Source organism: Budorcas taxicolor, chromosome 5 (assembly GCF_023091745.1).
Source record: "Budorcas taxicolor isolate Tak-1 chromosome 5, Takin1.1, whole genome shotgun sequence".
Lineage (NCBI taxonomy): Eukaryota > Metazoa > Chordata > Mammalia > Artiodactyla > Bovidae > Budorcas > Budorcas taxicolor.
Window position 1 is genome coordinate 109,322,844 of NC_068914.1, and position 17,761 is coordinate 109,340,604.

The window sequence follows — 17,761 nt, forward strand, 5'->3', positions numbered from 1 at the left end:
GGTGATGGAGGAATTTTTAATTTTCCTTAATTTTCCTTAGTTTTAGCTTAAATGGTCACATTTAGCTTGTGGCTGTTATATCAGACAGCCTTAGAACTAAAATTTAGGTCTCTGCACACATTTGAACACACACATACACCCACAGCTGTTTCAAACTCAGGCTTCCGTGAAAATTAACCTAAAGGGACAGCCAGTTCAGGCCATTCTCATTGCGCTTGGGGCCCAGCCTTAGAAGTTATCTTCTATATAATACGTGAGGTCAGAATGGAAGTCAAGGAGGAAGTGAGTGTAAACATGGCAGAGGAGGAAGGAGATGGTTTGGCAAGATTCCTCCCACTTCTCTCCTTCCTCAGCCTTAAATAAAACTAGGAGTTTGTACAAGGCAGGCACCCAAGACCCTGCTCTGCACCAGAACTGAATTGACCCTCTAGTCTCCACACCGTGTTGACAACTGGGGCTAATCCCAGTTCTGGATCTTGTAGGGGGAGGCAGTGGATTCAGCTTCTGTCACTGGGTCTTGGGAAGCAAAGAGCATGAGAACAGGGGTCTCATGTGTATGGCATCCCTAGGGGCTGGTCATCTACCAGGAGAGGGATGGTGAGACTAGTATGTCATGTTTGTTTATTTATGTAGCCTCTGGAGTTCTGAGACCTCACGTGAGCCCCATGTGAGAGGCAGGAATGGCAGATTTCCTTACCTACTTTGAGAAAGGAAGGAACTGATATTCAGAGAAGTTAAGTGATTTGCCCAAAGTCACACAGCAGGAAAATAGTAGTGCCATGAATAGTGTCTATGTCTCCAGACACTAAATCCAGTGCTTTTTTCACTTCATGTTTTATCAGAGAACTCAATTTTTTCCCCTAGTAGTTAATAATAAATTGTAGTCTAAAATGAGAAATGAGACCTGGAATCCTACGAAGTTCCTTTGTAATGTAAACTGAAACTCACGTCCTCGAATGACATTATAATTACCAAAGTCTGCTCTTAAAAAATAGTTTCAGCTGTTATCAGAGAGAGAATTACAGACAAATCTAAAATGAGCAACATATTACAGTGGAATAATAATCATTAACATGGAGATGATCAAGGAAACAGGCAGTGCGCAGAAGCTTAGAACTTCAGTCTTGGTAACCACAATGTGAGATAGGTACTACTCTCATTCCGTTTTACAGATTAGGAAACTGAAGCAGAGAGTTTAAGTAACTTGCCCAAAGTCACATAGCTCTCAAGCAGCGGAGTCAGGATCCAAATACAGATTTTGGGGCCTCGGGGCCTATGTTCTGAACCATTAGGCTGGGATGTACAGGACTTGGAGCTGAAGACACCTGGCTGGAAGATCAGGTTCCAGCACTTAAGCTGCAAGGCCTTGTGCAAGTCATTTGATACCTTTATCCAGAAATAAATAAATGAGGATAATGATACTTACTGTGAAATGAAGATTAAAGGAAGTTATAAATATCATGTACCCAACAGTGCCTTGCATACCCAGTGCAATTGATGGGCAATAGTGAATATTACATTACTGCTGTAACTGCCCAGCATCAGAGAGTTTTCCAATCTTGCCAAGGATAGGGTAAGCCACTGACCATTTTTTTTAATGCTGAGAAAATCTGGAGACAATCTGATCCCTTTCCATCTCTACTTTTTGTCTTCTTTTTTAAGGGAAAACCAAGACCAGAATTAATTTGGACAAAAGATGGTGCACCTATCGATAAGAATCAGATCAACATTCGCAACTCTGAGACTGATACAATCGTATTCATCAGAAAAGCAGAGAGGAGCCATTCTGGGAAATATGATCTGCAGGTCAAAGTGGAAAAATTTGTGGAAACTGCATCCATCGATATCCGGGTTATTGGTAGGTTTGGAGGAAGAAACTAGAATATTCTATGCAGTATGGAGACAAATTGTCCTTGTCAATAAGGAAAGAGTCAGAATTTCTGTTAGCTTGGCTCTACAAAAAATTCCTTTTTTTAGAATTAAGAAAAAAGATAAATTAGTAAAATTGGTTAGCTTGTTAGAGTAACTTTTGACTGATGAAAAGGACTAATCATGAGAAACTCAGGGCAGATATATTAAATGAAATTAATATATGTACTTTCTAGTGAAAGCCCTCTGTACTGTTTGACATCCTAGGTCTCTCTTACCCTGTTTCTTAGCTCTTTGATGATAAAACTACTTCTTGTGTTGAATTCTTGCATTAAGAAAGCATTGTAGATTTTAGATTTTTTCTACAAGAAAACATGTAGATATAACATGTTTCTTACTTCATTTACAATTGGCTAATAGTAAAGTTAATGCAGATGCAACTTCGATCCCTGGCTCGTGAAGATCCCCTGGAGGGAGGACATGGCAACCCACTCCAATATTCTTTCCTGGAGAATCTCATGTACAGAGGAGCCTGATGGGCTACAGTCCATAGGGTCACAAGGAGCCAGCCGCGACTGAAGTGATTTAGCACAAAGTTAATGGAGAATGAAAGGTTTTTATTAAATGTAAGAAAGGTGTACCCAAACAGAGTTAAACAATCAAAGACTGAACTGTGGTTGGTCGTGCAGGGCTAGTTAGATATTTACCTGTCCAGAGAAGGTTAGTTCTTGCTTCTTTCCACAGTCAGGGTGATAGAGAAAGGATTTCTTATAAATAGACTCTTTTTGCTTGAATTGTTCTATAATTTTTGCAGTGTCAAGAAATGAATTTAAGAGCAAAGTTAGGAGAATCCTTGTCTCCAATCATTTTTATTAGTACAGTTCAGCAAATGTGCTAGAACAACAGTTTCTCCAACCAAAAGAGCAACTTCCTATGGCAAGCCTTCCCTTACGTCATGTCCTTTAAACTAAACATTCTTTTCCCACTGACTAAATTGTCTTGATTTTTGTTAAGTAGAAGAGAGTATGGAGGATGCTGTGTGTGCCGTTGGGTCTGACCTGGCTCCATTTTAATGGAAGCTCTTGTAGTTGGATCTGGAAGAGGCTTACCCTCTGAAACTTGGGGAAGGACTTTTTAATTTTTCCTACTTTGACATGTAGTTACTTTACCAGGTAGTTAAAAGTGCCTGGCACGTCACTCACACATTCAGAGTGTAAATAGTAACAGTGATTATCCTACTTACTTTTTTTAGCCCCAGATTTATGTTTCTGCCATGGCCATAAAAATCTAACAATGCCATTTATTCTTGGGGGCAAGTGTTTGAAAAGTCAGCGCCAGTTCTGAAGATGAAGCAGATGAGTGCACATGGGAGGCTGAGCTTAGAGAAGCCGGCTGTCTGTAGGTCAAGTGGGTGAAAACAGGAGGTCAAAGACTGTGCTTGTAGAGGCTTGTCATTGGTAATTGTGGAAAGAAAGCAGGGATTGTCACTGTGGTTTCCTTCTTGGAGCGCATGAAGACTGCTTGTTAAATGTTGATTAAAAGAGAAAAACATGACCAGGAAACACTCTGATATTTACTCTTTTCAGTCTGACATTTCATGTAAAAATAACTATAGGGAATATGGGAAGGAAGTTCAGCTCACTGGTGGCTCAATGTTAAGAATCCCCCTGCAATGCAGGAGATACAGTTTTGATCCCTGGGTTAGGAAGATCCTCTGGAGAAGGAAATGGTAAATACTTGCTCCAGTATGCTTGCCTGGGATATTCCATGGACAGAGACTATAGTCCATTGAGTTACCAAAGAGCTGGACATGACTTAGCAACTAAAAACAAACAGAAATAACTATAATTGCATTTTAATTCCTGAAGAATATTTCAGGACAGAAAGGATCATGCTTGTATTGCAGAGGATAACAGATGTGAAATTTCCCTTAAAAAAAATGAAGAAATTATGTCTTAAAAAAGACATATTATTATTGTCTTTTCTTGCACTTCTGTGCAAGGTGTTTTTTTTTTTTTTTTTTTTTAGGGGCCTCAAAGGGGAAAAAAAAGCTTAGTTTTCTTAACTTTTGGCCTTTCTGAATGTTACTGCCATTTACTGGAAGGTCAGAGGTCACAGAAATTCATGATGCAGAAATAAAGTGAAGAAAAACTTGACTTCCTCATGAATGCATTTTACTTCCATAAAATGGAAACACTTGATAAATACCAATGAATCTTGAAGGGAGAGATGGCAGAAGAAGCATGTTTTCCTCATTCCCATTAAAGATGCCTTTTTAGTACAGCAGGAAACCCCTCTCACAGGCTGTGGGTTTTGGGCCTTTCACAGCCCAGGTAGACTCTAAGATTTCAAGTCCAGTGTCAGCTTACCATTCCATTAGGCAGAGTAGCCTGTGATTCATCGCCAGTCATCGGCCCCTGGAGGATGGTTAATGAGATTTGAAGGTTCATTTAAGTTTTCTTTACAAAACCTTTTTCTTTCCATGAAGATGAAAGTCAAGCATTTGCAGATAAGCTAAGCTGGAGTGCATTGCACTTCTCTGGAGAAGAAAAATACAGAAGAATTGTGGGTGGAAATATGGGAAGGAAGGAAGTTCAGTCACTCAGTCGTGTCCAACTCTTTGTGACCCCATGGACTGCAGCACGCCAGGCTTCCCTGTCCACCACCAGCTCCTGGAGCTTGCTCAAACTCGTGTCCATCAAGTCAGTGATGCCATCCAGCCATCTCATCCTCTGTCATCCCCTTCTCCTCCTGCCTTCAATCTTTCCCAGGAAAAGAGTCTTTTCCAATGAGTAAGTTCTTTGCATCAGGTGGCCAGAGTATTGAAGTTTCAGCTTCAGTATCAGTCCCTTCAATGAACATTCAGGACTGATTTCCTTTCGGGTTGACTGGTTTGATCTCCTTGCAGTCCAAGGGACTCCCAAGACTCTTCTCCAACACCACAGTTCAAAAGCATCCATTCTTCGCTGCTCAGCTTTCTTTATAGTCCAACTCTCACATCCATACATGACTACTGGAAAAACCATAGCTTTGGCAAGACAGACCTTTGTTGGCAAAGTAATGTCTCTGCTTTTTAATATGCTCTCTAGGTTGGTCATAGCTTTTCTTCCAAGGAGCAAGTGTCTTTTAATTTCATGGCTGCAGTCACCATCTGAAGTGACTTTGGAGCCCCCGAAAATAAAATCTGTCACTGTTTCCATTGTTTCCCCATTTATTTGCCATGAAGTGATGGGAGCAGATGCCATGATCTCAGTTTCCTGAATGTTGAGTTTTAAGCCAACTTTTTCACTCTCCTCTTTCACTTTCATCAAGAGGCTCTTTAGTTCTTCTTTGCTTTCTGCCATAAGAGTGGTGTCATCTGACTAACTAAGGTTATTGATATTTCTCCTGGCAATCTTGATTCCTGCTTCTGCTTCATCCAGCCTGGCATTTCGTATGATGTAATCTGCATGTAAGTTAAATAAGCAGGTGGCAATATAAAGCCTTGATATACTCCTTTCCCAATTTGGAACCAGTCTGTTGTTCCATGTCCAGTTCTAACTGTTGCTTCTTGACCTGCATACAGATTTCCCAGGAGGCAGTTCAGGTGGACTGGTATTCCCATCTCTTGAAGAATTTTCCACGGTTTATTGTGATCCACACAGTCAAGGCTTTGGTGTAGTAAATAAAGCAGAAATAGATGTTTTTCTGGAATGCTTTTTCTATGATCCAACAAATGTTGGTGATTTGATCTCTGGTTCCTCTGTTTTTTCTAAACCCAGCTTGAACATCTGGAACTTCATGGTTCACATACTATTGAAGCCTAGCTTGGAGAATTTTGAGCATTACATTGCTAGCGTGTGAGATGAGTGCAATTGTGCAGTAGTTTGAGCATTCTTTGGCATTGCCTTTCTTTGGGATTGGAATGAAAACTGACCTTTTCCAGTCCTGTGGCCACTGCTGAGTTTTCCAAATTTGCTGGCATATTGAGTGCAGCATTTTCACAGCATCATCTTTTAGGCTTTGAAATAGCTCAACTGAAATTCTATCACCTCCACTAGCTTTGTTCGTAGTGATGCTTCCTAAGGTACTTGACTTCACATTCCAGAATGTCTGGCTCTAGGTGAGTGATCACACCATCATGGTTATCTGGGTCATGAAGATCTTTTTTGTATAGTTCTTCTGTGTATTCTTGCCACCTCTTCTTAATATCTTCTGCTTCTATTAGGTTCATGCCATTTCTGTCCTTTATTCTGCCCATCTTTGCATGAAATGCTCCCATGGTATCTCTAATTTTCTCAAAGAGATCTCTAGTCTTTCCCATTCTATTGTTTTCCTCTGTTTCTTTGCATTGATCACTGAGGAAGGCTTTTTTATCTCTCCTTGCTATTCTCTGGGATGGGAAGGAAAGGACATTTTAAATACCCTCCTACAACAAGGTCTAGATTAGGGGGAAAGTGACCTCACAGTGACACCATGAATTTATCCTACAGACCGTCCAGGTCCACCCCAACTTGTGAAGATTGAGGATGTCTGGGGAGAGAATGTTGCTCTATCATGGACCCCACCAAGGGATGATGGAAATACTGCCATTACAGGGTACACGATCCAGAAGGCTGATAAGAAGAGCATGGTAAGGTCTGGCTTTCTCTGGTACAGCAGCAGCAAAATCATAGTTCATCAGAAGTTAAGGGGGAGGCATGAAGTCCTCTTTGGTGAGGAACTCATGAGGGTCGTGGAGAAGTGACATGCACAGTGGGAAAGGTAAGGCCTTAGGAGCCATGGAGAGTTGGACTTTAATTTCCACCTAAGACCACATATACATGAACAGTCACTTGACCTCTTTGATTTCCGTTTCCCTCATATGTAAAATAAAGACAGTGAACTTTACCTTGCTTGTTTTTCAAGAGGCTAAGACAATAGAATGCTCAATAGAATTCACTAAATTTATTCATTCAGCAAATATTTACTCACTCTGAATTCTGGCTCAAATTTGCACCCATGCAACTTCTTTCTCTTTGTAGACTGATGTCTTAAAAAAAAAAAAAAAAAGATACCAGTTAGAAAAGAAAGAACAGCATATGCAAAGGTCCTGAGGAGGGAAAGAGCTTAGAGTATTCAAGAAGCAGATCAACTGGAATATGAATTATTATTACCTATGCTTTATAAATGAGGATATTAAGGCTCAAAAGAGTAAATGAATTGCTGGAAATCACCAGATTTAAAATGTTAAAACCTAGGTCTTTCTGACCAGAATCAATCCACTACACCCACTACACCAACCATTCCCCTGCCTGTAAGTCGGTGAATGAATAAGTGAAAGTTTCACACAGAATGTCACAGAGCCACTATCCATTCTCACAGGACGAGTAGAACATCATACTGAATGATTTTGACAGGAAGTCTTTAGGCATTTATACTAGTAGATTTCAGTAAGAACTTAAGTTATAAGGTTACACTGGATTAATAGAAGGGGAGAGGGATGAAAAGAGCCACCTAAGTAACAGGAATGGATTTCAAGTCTTTCCTTTTCATAAACTATTTCTATCCTGTCTTTCCCCACACTCCTGGGTGGGTGCTACATGACAAAATAAGACTTGGCATTTAAAGAAACATCTTTTAGCCAAACCTGGACAGCTTGAGAGCTAGATCAATGGGCAACTTTGCAAGGAAAGTATTGAATATTTTGGATTTCCTTAGCAAAAAGGGCTCTTCCCTGGACCTTTGTCTGGATACTGGTAGTGAATCCAGGGGTACTGCATTTCCTCCAGTGCCCCATCCCTACCACACTGCCCAGCATTTGTCTTCTTAGATATCTAGTCAAGTCCAGGTGAGCCAGGATTTTGCTGCTGCTTCACGTGTCTTAGCTCTACCTGCTGACAGGGGAGGAACCCAACACCGCACTGTTGTGTTTCTGGTGCATTTCAGCAGACCTGCAGACCTGAAGATGCTCACTGTGCCCAGTGCACTTCCCAGGAGCTCACCACACCACTGTCTCACTGTGTCTACAGATGCTGTTTTTCACTTAAGTTCCTGTAGTCCTTTATACCTTCCATAAACATTGTTTTCATGATGTATGCCAAGACATTCATGTATTCATTCATTTCCTATTTGTTGAGTGATGTTCTAGCTGCTGGATCAAAAACAAATAGACAACTCATGCTCTTGGAGCACTCATAGTATAAGCAAGAAGAAAGGCATAAACCAAATGTTAAAATATATATATATATAATAAATGTTGGAATAAAGGTGTGCATAAAGTGCTTTGGAAATTAAGGAGGACATAACTACAATTGCTGGGTGTCTTTAAAACAGAGGTCAGAGGACCTAAACATTGCAAGAAAAATCCTTTTCCTTTAAGATTTTTTTGGTCAGGAAATGTATTTTCTCAATTAGTGGTACTAAATATATGTAGTACAATGTGGTTTTTTACTAGTGGCAAGATAAACTTTGAAGCCACTTTATTTCTTGACATGGTGAAGGAAAAATTAAAAAAAAAAAAGAAAGAATAACATAACTTTCACTCACTCAATCATTCAAGTATTCAGTTTTGTTCATGCTACCCACTATATACCAGGTGTTGCGATAAGGCGCTGGAGACACAAGGGGTGAGAAGAAAAGTACATTTTTAACCATCACTGTACACCCATTGCAATGGGGAAAGTAGTGAAAAAGCAAGTAAAATAGTAAGTACATGATATAGTTAAGGTAACAAGTGCTGTGAAGAAAACTAAGCCAGGTCAAGGTGAAAGACTATGACCAAAGTGGAATGGTGGGAGGGTAAACAGGGAGGAGGTAATAATTAATAATTGAACAAAGAATTGAAAGAACCTATGATGATGATAGTAGGCAAATTGATTGGGTGATGTTAACTTTTCTCTCGTGATTTAGCATCAGTATGACTCTGCTTGGGAAGGGAGCTTTATCATGGAACGTATACCAGCATTAATGTCCCAGGAAGGGAGGCATTTATCTGGATTTTCAAAAGAGACGCTCGTTACTTCCAGGCAATGCATGCTTTTCTTTAAATGGTTAAAGCAGATGTACAATGTATGTTTAATAGGCCACAAAACAGACTGTTCTAGTTAGTATAAATTTTAAGTTAAACCACATATAAGCCAGAATGACATCCCCACAGCTCATTATGTGAAAGTTTCTTCCATCATCATCTCAGGTAAATGAATCTAATGTATAGATGAATATTAAATTACATCATCAGGTATAAATTAATTATAAAGTATTAAATTAAATATACATTTCTGTTACCCTCAATATAAAAATTAGTGCTTTTTTTTCCTTTTAGTTAATGAAACATCCCTGTTATTTATTCTAATTAACAGTTGAAATAGCTGTGTATTTTGAAGTGATTTTCCTTAAATTATCTTTGTTTGTTTTTTAGGAGTGGTTCACTGTTATTGAGCATTATCACCGAACCAGTGCCACCATTACTGAACTGGTCATTGGAAACGAGTATTACTTCCGGGTCTTTGCTGAAAACATGTGTGGCCTCAGTGAAGATGCAACAATGACAAAAGAGAGTGCCGTGATTGCCAAGGACGGTGAGCTGGGAGAGGGCTGGACATCCGTGAACCTAGTTTTAAGTGATGAGACAGAGAAGACAGAAAGAAAAAGAGATGTGGCAAAATGAATAAGAAATCATAAACACCCATTCAAACCTGTGGTAGGAATGTCCAACTGAAATTTTAATCTTACGTGTAAAATATCTTAAGGGAAACTGTACTATGATTATATTTTTTAACATACATAATTTCATTCATTCCAACATCTGGACAGTGGGTCTCTCAATGACTAACATCACAGGGATAGGAAAAAGTCGCCATTTACTTCTAGAGCTTGGGTTATTCTATTCCTGGACACCTTCAAGGATGCTACTTATGAGAGCCATTTTGTAATGAAAGGAGAAGTTGGATTCCACCCCTGTCATTTCATTTCCTCATAAATCATGTCCTTCCAGCCTTTCCTCATTACATTCAGGTTAAAACACATTGTTGAGCAAGACACCCAGACACTGAATTCTTCCCAATATTTATTTGGGTTCCAGATGGCTGTATGGCTTTCTGTCCCATGTGAGATTGGTTGTAATTGGTACCTTCCCAAATGAATGCCTTTGTTCATGTTTTTACATGTTTTTCTAAGCTCAGAGGGGCTTCCCAGGTTGCACAGTGGGAAAAGAATCCAGTTGCCAATGCACGAGATGCTGGAGACTTGGGTTCGATCCCTGGTAGGGAAGATCCCCTGGAGAAGAAAATGGCAACCCACACCTGTATTCTTTTCTTTTTTTTTTTTTCACTAAAACATTTAATTAGCAAATAATATTACAATAGCAAAGAAAAACCCACTCCAGCATTCTTGCCTGGAAAATTTCATGGACAGAGGAGCTTGGTGGGCTACACTTCTTGGGATCGCCAAGAGTCAGACATAATTGAGTGACTGGGAGCGTGAGCATGCAGTCAACTGAAGGAAGCCTTTATTGTAGTCAACGATGCCGAGAATAATATTTTTATTTTTAACTTATTTTTAATGCTGGTTTTTAAGGCAAAATCTACAAAAATCCAGTGTATGAAGACTTCGATTTCACAGAGGCACCTATGTTTACTCAGCCATTGGTCAACACCTATGCTGTAGCGGGTTACAATGCTACCCTGAACTGCAGTGTGAGAGGAAATCCTAAGGTACCTTTTTTTTTTTTTTTTAATCACACTAAATTAAATTTAAGAATTAACTCCAAATTCCATCTTTTATATTTGCTATGTTATAATTGTAAGTATTGGGTTGGTCAAAAAGTTTATTCAGGTTTTTCCATGACATCTTATGGCAAAACCCAAACGAACACTTTGGCCAACCCTACAGTAATATTAGCTGACTTTCCAACTGCTCAATGTGTGTGTGTGTATTTTTTGGGATAGAGAGATGGGACATGCAGGGTGATGATGTTGGTGGGTAATAAAGGACACTATTTAAATGTATAAAATATTTCTTTACTAACTAACGAATATTTTCTAAGGAAAAAACAAACCACTTATTTTAAAAAGAACTGAGAGGTAAGGAGATGGAAGTAATATTGTGTCATCTGAAAAATCAGGTGACAGGTTTCCTGTAATAGTGTAAAGCAAATGATGACACTATAATGCAAGGCAGAATACAAAATGTTTGGTGATAAAGGTACAGAGCACTAGGAAGGAGAGATGGCATCTGACTGAACAGGTTACATGTTGTCGGCATTTGAAAAGAGCAACACATTAATGAATGTTGCCCACAGAGCTGTCTATCCCTGGGTAGTGCTGAAAGAATGTGCCCTAGAATTTGGAAAAATTGCAAACGGTGATATTTTTCCAGCATATGCCAAGAGCAGAAATAGAGAAGTGAAAGGGATAAGCCAAACTGAGGATGCAAAGAAGATGCTAAATCTATATTTAATTGGAGGTGATGTTGGTACGTGCAAGTGGGAATGACCAGGAGGAGAGAAGAACATCACCGGAGCTTGGGAGAAAGGCGAGGGGCTGTGCCTCTTGGTTTGGGTGCCCCAAGCATGGAATTGCTGCATCCCACCCTTTGGAGCTGAAACTCTAGAAAGGAATATCAGAAGAAAGAGAGAAGTGAAGTGAAATGTCAAGGACCAAGATGTGAGCCTCAGGGAATATGCCCATTGGAAAGGTGGAAGGAGAAAGAGGACAGTGAGGACACTGAGAAGTGCTATCTTTTGGGTTTGAGCAAGACAAAATCATTTAAGAGATAGAGGCAAGAGTGTGTGTTTACAGAAAGGAAGAAGAGACAGTGTGAGAATGGAAAGGAGAGTTAGTGTTGGTGCAGCAGAATGGAGTAGCCTTCCTGGGTGATTGGATCATTATTGATCTGGGATTATCTGATTGGAGCAGGTCCATCCATTGCCACCAGATGATGAAAACAGATGTCAGAAGAGAGATTAAATAGTGAGGAGGGTTAAGCAGCCCGTAAAAAGTTAGAAGAGCATTATCAGGGAAAACGTAAAGAAAATTGACCAGTGATGACACTTTACAGGGATTCTTTGAAAAACATTGAGCAATATACATGCTCCTGGATGAGTCAATCTCATAGACATGTAGATGGAATTTAAATGTAATTGAATCTGTTTGGGAAGATCGCCCCAGGGCTGTCCTCTAAACAAATCTGGCTGTTTCTTCGAAACTGCTCATTTGCTTCCTGGCCAAGCATTAAGTAGAATTTAATTTGAAGAGAATTAGTGCCTAAATTGACATGGATTCTTCTTAGATGTAGTGTTTTCTTTCTAAGCCACATTTTAACATTCTGTCACTGGCTTGGATGGTCTATTACCCCAGGCTGAGTACAGATATGTTTTGACCTAGTTTGTTTCCATCTTCAGCCCAAAATTACCTGGATGAAGAACAAAGTTGCTATTAAGGATGATCCAAGATACAGGATGTTCAGCAACCAAGGGGTCTGTACTCTGGAGATTCGCAAGCCCAGCCCCTATGATGGGGGCACTTACTGCTGCCAAGCCGTCAATGACCTTGGGACAGTGGAGATCGAATGCAAACTGGAGGTGAAAGGTAGGACATCCCAGATCTTGTGTAGACCGAAATGAAAATAATTTAATTACTATCTTTATTACCTAATCCAAATTGCTTGCTAGCATTTTGGGAATAGGTTAGGAAGGGGGGGTTAAGATCCAAGGAGAGGACATTTTTACATTCTGCATTCACTTTATTTGTGACGGCTACTTGATTTTTTAATAGACTTATTTTCATCTCTTGAAATTCTTGTTATCTAAAGGACTGTTAATTTCAGTGAACTGTGTTATGTGCACAGCATGGTAACAATGACTCAAGTCAAGGGGTATTACTTTCGTGATGTAGTCCATCTTAGATAAATGTAAAAAATCACTGATAAAGCCGCAATTAAGGAATTTACACTATTTTTAACTAGTTTACTGTCTTTGTGAAACTATATATGCAAATTTGCTAGTTTAGTAATTAATATTACATATGTGCATGCTCTGTCGCTTCAGTCGTGTCCAACTCTTTAAGATCCCATGGACTGTAGCCCACCAGGCTCCTCTGTCCATGGGATTCTCTAGGCAAGAATATTGGAATAGGTTGCCATTTCCTTCTCCATATGTAGAATTCAGCATACACATAACCCACTTCTTTTAAAATCTCACTAGAGAATATCCATTTGGAGGTATATATTTCATTTATACTAGTTTTCAGAAGTGTTGCAACTAATTGTAAACCAAGAAAAGACATAAAAATTGATGTCGTAGAAAAGTCTCAGTGTAATTGTCATCTTAATCAATTTTTATATTAATTGAAGATAAGTTTTATGCTGAAATTTTTTTCTTGACAATCAGTATCTATTTGGGGACACCATGAAGACTCATACACCTGTCAGAGTCACTGTTAGGAGTTAATGGGTGACATGATGCTAATGTCTTTTCTTTCGTTCTTGTATTATATTGCCGCTTTATAACAACCAAAGTCTTTACTTTTCCTACCTCTCTATAATGGAGAAATTATAATCTAAAAGTCAGATATGACTTTATAAATATGTTTTAGAAAAAATGTTAGTAAATGTTTAAGGTATTTATGTAAATAACAGCAACAATGAAAGAGTTTTTTAATTCCTAAATCTAGTGTAAATATAGTGGAAAAACTTCTTGAAACACTTTTTTCTTTCTCTAATTTTAAAAAAAATCAGTGTTCTTTCTCTTCTGATTTCTGTCCATCCTCAGATAATACAGGAGAGTAGATGCACAATTGATAGAAATTAAAAAAACACTTTTTTTCCTCTCAAATGTAAAACATATAATATTCTTAGAAAATTTTAAACCTTTCTATTGAGATGGTAGATAAATGTTCTTTTAGCTATTTATTAGCTTTAAATGCAAATGAAGGTCACAATGCAAACACATCTGGTTTCTAAACTCCTAATTAGTTCCAAGGTATTATTGCTACTTACATTCCAATGCCCAAAAAACAAGAACCCAAAAATCAAAAACCTGAGACTACATTTGCATGCTCTGGAAATAGCTGAATGTTGCTAATGATATAAAATGATGGTTTCATAAATGGTTCAACATTTTGGGTCCCCCATAAGTGAATAATTTTATGCATCTATAAATGCTATATTTTATGCTAATTGTATAATAAATTGTAACATAAATAATGTTCTAGTATATAAATTCATAATAAGCCATCAACTATGATATATTGGCGAAAGCTTTTGGTCCTAAAAGTAAAGCCAAGATTGTTTGTCATCAGACTGTTATCTGATAATATGTGACTTGAATCAAATTAAGCTGTGAAAAAAAAAAAAAAAGGTAAGAATGTCAACTGAGAATAAATAAATACTGGTGCAAATATTCTAATTCTGCAGTGATATATCAAGGAGTAAATTCCCCTGGACAACCAGTCTTCCTGGAGGGGCAGCAACAGGTTTTACAAGTTCATATCCCACTGGATATTTCTTCCTTCTGTTCCATTCCTCTTACATGAAATCGCACTTTGCATGTAAAGCTTGTCTTTCTCTTTTGCTTTTAATTATATTTCTTAGCAGCTCATGGCATACAGTGGTTATGCCATGAACAAGGAAGGCCAAATTATTCAAGGATATTAGGTAATGTAGGAATATGTTTTGTCGGAAAACCAAGTACCATACTACAGGTTCCCATAAATAAAGCCAAAAAGCCACATTAGATGATGTCCTCATTTTAAATGGTACCAGAATTCAGGAACCAATGACATTTCTTTAATACTTTCAAGTGCAGAGAGATATGTTCTTCCTTTAAGATAGCATCCAGTGTAGGTCTGTTAGATTCATGTTGAAGTTCAGAAAACTGAACATTTTTCTTTTGCTAGGCTGTAGAAAAAGTGTTCTGTGTATTTGCGATGGGGAAAGGACACAAATAAAAAATGTTTGGAATATTAGGATCCAATATTTGGAAACTTCCATATTTAAGATTGTCCAATGAAAACTTCTAGATACTAGTAGAGTATCTGTAATCCATCTACCTGTTGAACATTTTGTATATTTTCATGGGACCAAGATTATTTCATATATTCATGAACTTAGGAAAGAAAATTCTAGACCCCGTTACTTAATATATTAAGCGGTAAATGGGTCCTGCAGTATATATATAGATTGGGCCCCATTTGGAAGAGTGAATCAAGGAATTCTTCAGGGCTAGATGAGCAACGTGATGTAAACTCTGATGACATAGACCCATGCCTGAGTTTACAATGTTAGCTTTCTGAATTCCTAGAGATAATGTCAGCTTTCAAAAGAGGAAACAATTAGGAGTCTTTCTTTAAAGTTTTGTAGATTGCACGTATAGTCACTTTCTAGCCTGTTTTTGTTTTTTTTTTTTAAGCCTTGTGTTTATTTAGAGCAGTCATATTGGGTTGGCCAACAAGTTTGTTCAGATTTTTCCCTAAGCTGTTATGGAAAAACCCAATGAACTTTTTGTCCAAACCAATATATAGTCAGTTCGGAATAGTGTTATAGAATAATTTTAAAATCCACTTGATAATTTTGCCTTTTAGAATTTCAACATATATATATGTACACTAATGCTTTGTCTATTGTCCCTGTTTTTCTTTTGTTGAAAAACACAATATATATATGTTGTAGGGTTTTTTAATTTTTTTTAGCTAATGGTTTGGAAGCTGTTCCTATAATTATTCACATTACAGTCAAACTGGCTTTGCCACCTGTTCAGGCAAAGTGGTTGTGCCTATTAATAAATGTTTTACCTATTAATGATCCTTTTGAAGTGACTGGATCCCTGCCCTTCATTCCGTGCGCTTCTATTTTCCTGTACTTTTCACCTGACTAAGGATTAATGAAATCACCTCATCATAATCGTGACCATAATTTCCTCCAACAAGTACTCAACTTTGGTATTAGCACTTTATTAATGCTTACAACGTCTCTCTCTCTCTTTCTCTCTCTTTTCCTTAGTTGTAGCACAGTAAGGATTTTTGAATGTATATTATCATCTAAGGTAAGCTTTCATATGATTTTGGCATATGAAGCTTATGACTGTCATAAGCCATACAAAGCCTGTGGAGTATGGCATGATTTTCATTATGTAATCCAATGAAAACAGACTCTTTAAAATCTCTAACATTGTAGCTGTAATGTGTATTTCAGTATCTGGACATTAACGGCTAGTACTTATTCATCACAACAATCTTCTGTTGACATGAAGCAAGTTGTTGAATGCAGTAGAGCATGAATTAAAGCATTTAATGTAGATGAAAATGAGTGATACCCAAGCATTCTGAACGCTTTGCATCAAGGAATGGACATGTACATAAGTGGCATCATTTCTACCAATATGTGACTTGATTTTTTTTTTTAAAAGGAGAATGATTTTTCCAAATTTGCATTAAAGGAGTTTTAAGAATGTTCAAATGGCATGCTGTTTTTGTCTGGACGTGAATTTATTAGCAAGTAGTAAAACACTTTTCTAAAGGACCATGAATTTTTGTGGTTTCATGGGATCTCTCATGAAAGGTACTTTTAGTTTTCAAATGCAATTCAGAACCATGGATGGTAAGTATGAAATATTAAGTGGTGTTTCTCTCACCTTCAGATGTACTGGACAGATTTTACTATTTTGTCAATTTTTATTTTATTATTTTGCAGATTTTACTCTTGGACAGATTTTACTATATTTCCAATTTTTGCACTTTTGACAATGTGTGAATAGCCAAAGTTAAAAGAGTAGTCCCTTTTTTCTTATCCCATGTGCTTCAATGGGAACTCTTTGTGCTTAATTAAAAAGAACATTAACAAACTGGAAAAGGTTCTTCCTACTGACTTATAACATGATTTGCATTTATTCTGCCATTCATTCTGAACACTGAAATTATATAGAGGAATCTCAAAACCTTGCAAAGGGCAATAAACACTCTCCAACTAGTTAGGAATTTAAACCAAGTAGGGAACAAAAAAACTGCTATGCGTCTGCAGGGAACTTGCTTTTCCTTCTCAATGCGGAGTGTTTTAGATTCTAAATGTACTAAACCGGAGAGATTTCCAAGTAGGGACTGAATGAATCTTTGTAACTAACTGAAACATAATTAGTCACATTTGCAGACAGCTAGTCAAGAGGTCTTGTTTCAGGGATTTTTCACATGTAGACAGTTTTGACTTTGCTTTTTCCTTCTTATCCTTTCTAGGTGGCCTTTCCTTCTGCAGGCTCCTCTTGCAAGGTGTGCCTCCTAACATAATTGATTCATATTTGCGAGACTTGCACTCAAGCAACCCTGAGGAATACTAAGGGCCTGGGCATTGCCTCTCTGCACGCCACTGCTTTGAAATCGGGTTGCAATGAGAAAGCATTTCTGTTTTTCCACCAGGCTCCCAAGTGTGGTCAGTTTTTTCCCTCCTGATGCTGAAGAAAAAAAAAACGTTTGCACGGATTGCTTAATTAAAAATTGCAAACAAAATCTCATTTGAAGTTAGCATTTTGGTCATTGTTGTCTTTGCTTGGTCACTGTACTTTACAAAAAATGCAAGCTATAGAATAAGCAGAAACAGTTATTTTAGCTTAACATATATATATATACACACACACACACACAATAAACAGTAATGTAACCTTAAAACCCATCTTTCTCTAGATCTAAGAAATTTTTCTAAGCAAAGAAGAGTTGTTTATTTCCCACAACCCTACTTTATTCCAGTGGATCTGTGCCCTTTTCCCTATTTAAATTCACTACGAGACATTGTTAAAGTCTTTCAGACAAGTTTTCTCAACAGAAGGGAAAATGTATTCAATAAATGGTACAATAAATCTGAACTATTTATGATGAAATGATACACTATTCATTTATGTGTTTGGGGTTGCATGATCAGACAGACCTAAGGACACAGGCTGCGGGTCAGG

The 17,761-nt window shown here is 37.9% G+C and overlaps 1 protein-coding gene across 2 annotated transcripts in view; it reads left to right on the plus strand.

Moving 5' to 3' along the window:
- Positions 1–17,336, plus strand: part of MYBPC1 (myosin binding protein C1) — a 94,957-nt gene extending 77,621 nt beyond the window's left edge. The window contains exons 27-34 of one of the 2 annotated variants that reach the window (XM_052639661.1): positions 1,663–1,858; positions 6,342–6,481; positions 9,248–9,407; positions 10,405–10,541; positions 12,230–12,416; positions 14,242–14,309; positions 15,826–15,868; positions 17,052–17,148. In XM_052639661.1, coding sequence (XP_052495621.1) covers positions 1,663–1,858; positions 6,342–6,481; positions 9,248–9,407; positions 10,405–10,541; positions 12,230–12,416; positions 14,242–14,309; positions 15,826–15,831 — 894 coding nt within the window. In that variant the 3' untranslated portion in view covers positions 15,832–15,868; positions 17,052–17,148. Of the gene's footprint in view, positions 1–1,662; positions 1,859–6,341; positions 6,482–9,247; positions 9,408–10,404; positions 10,542–12,229; positions 12,417–14,241; positions 14,310–15,825; positions 15,869–17,051 lie in introns of both variants that reach the window. The other variant, XM_052639660.1, reaches the window with a different exon arrangement.
- The last annotated feature ends 425 nt before the right edge of the window (positions 17,337–17,761 follow it).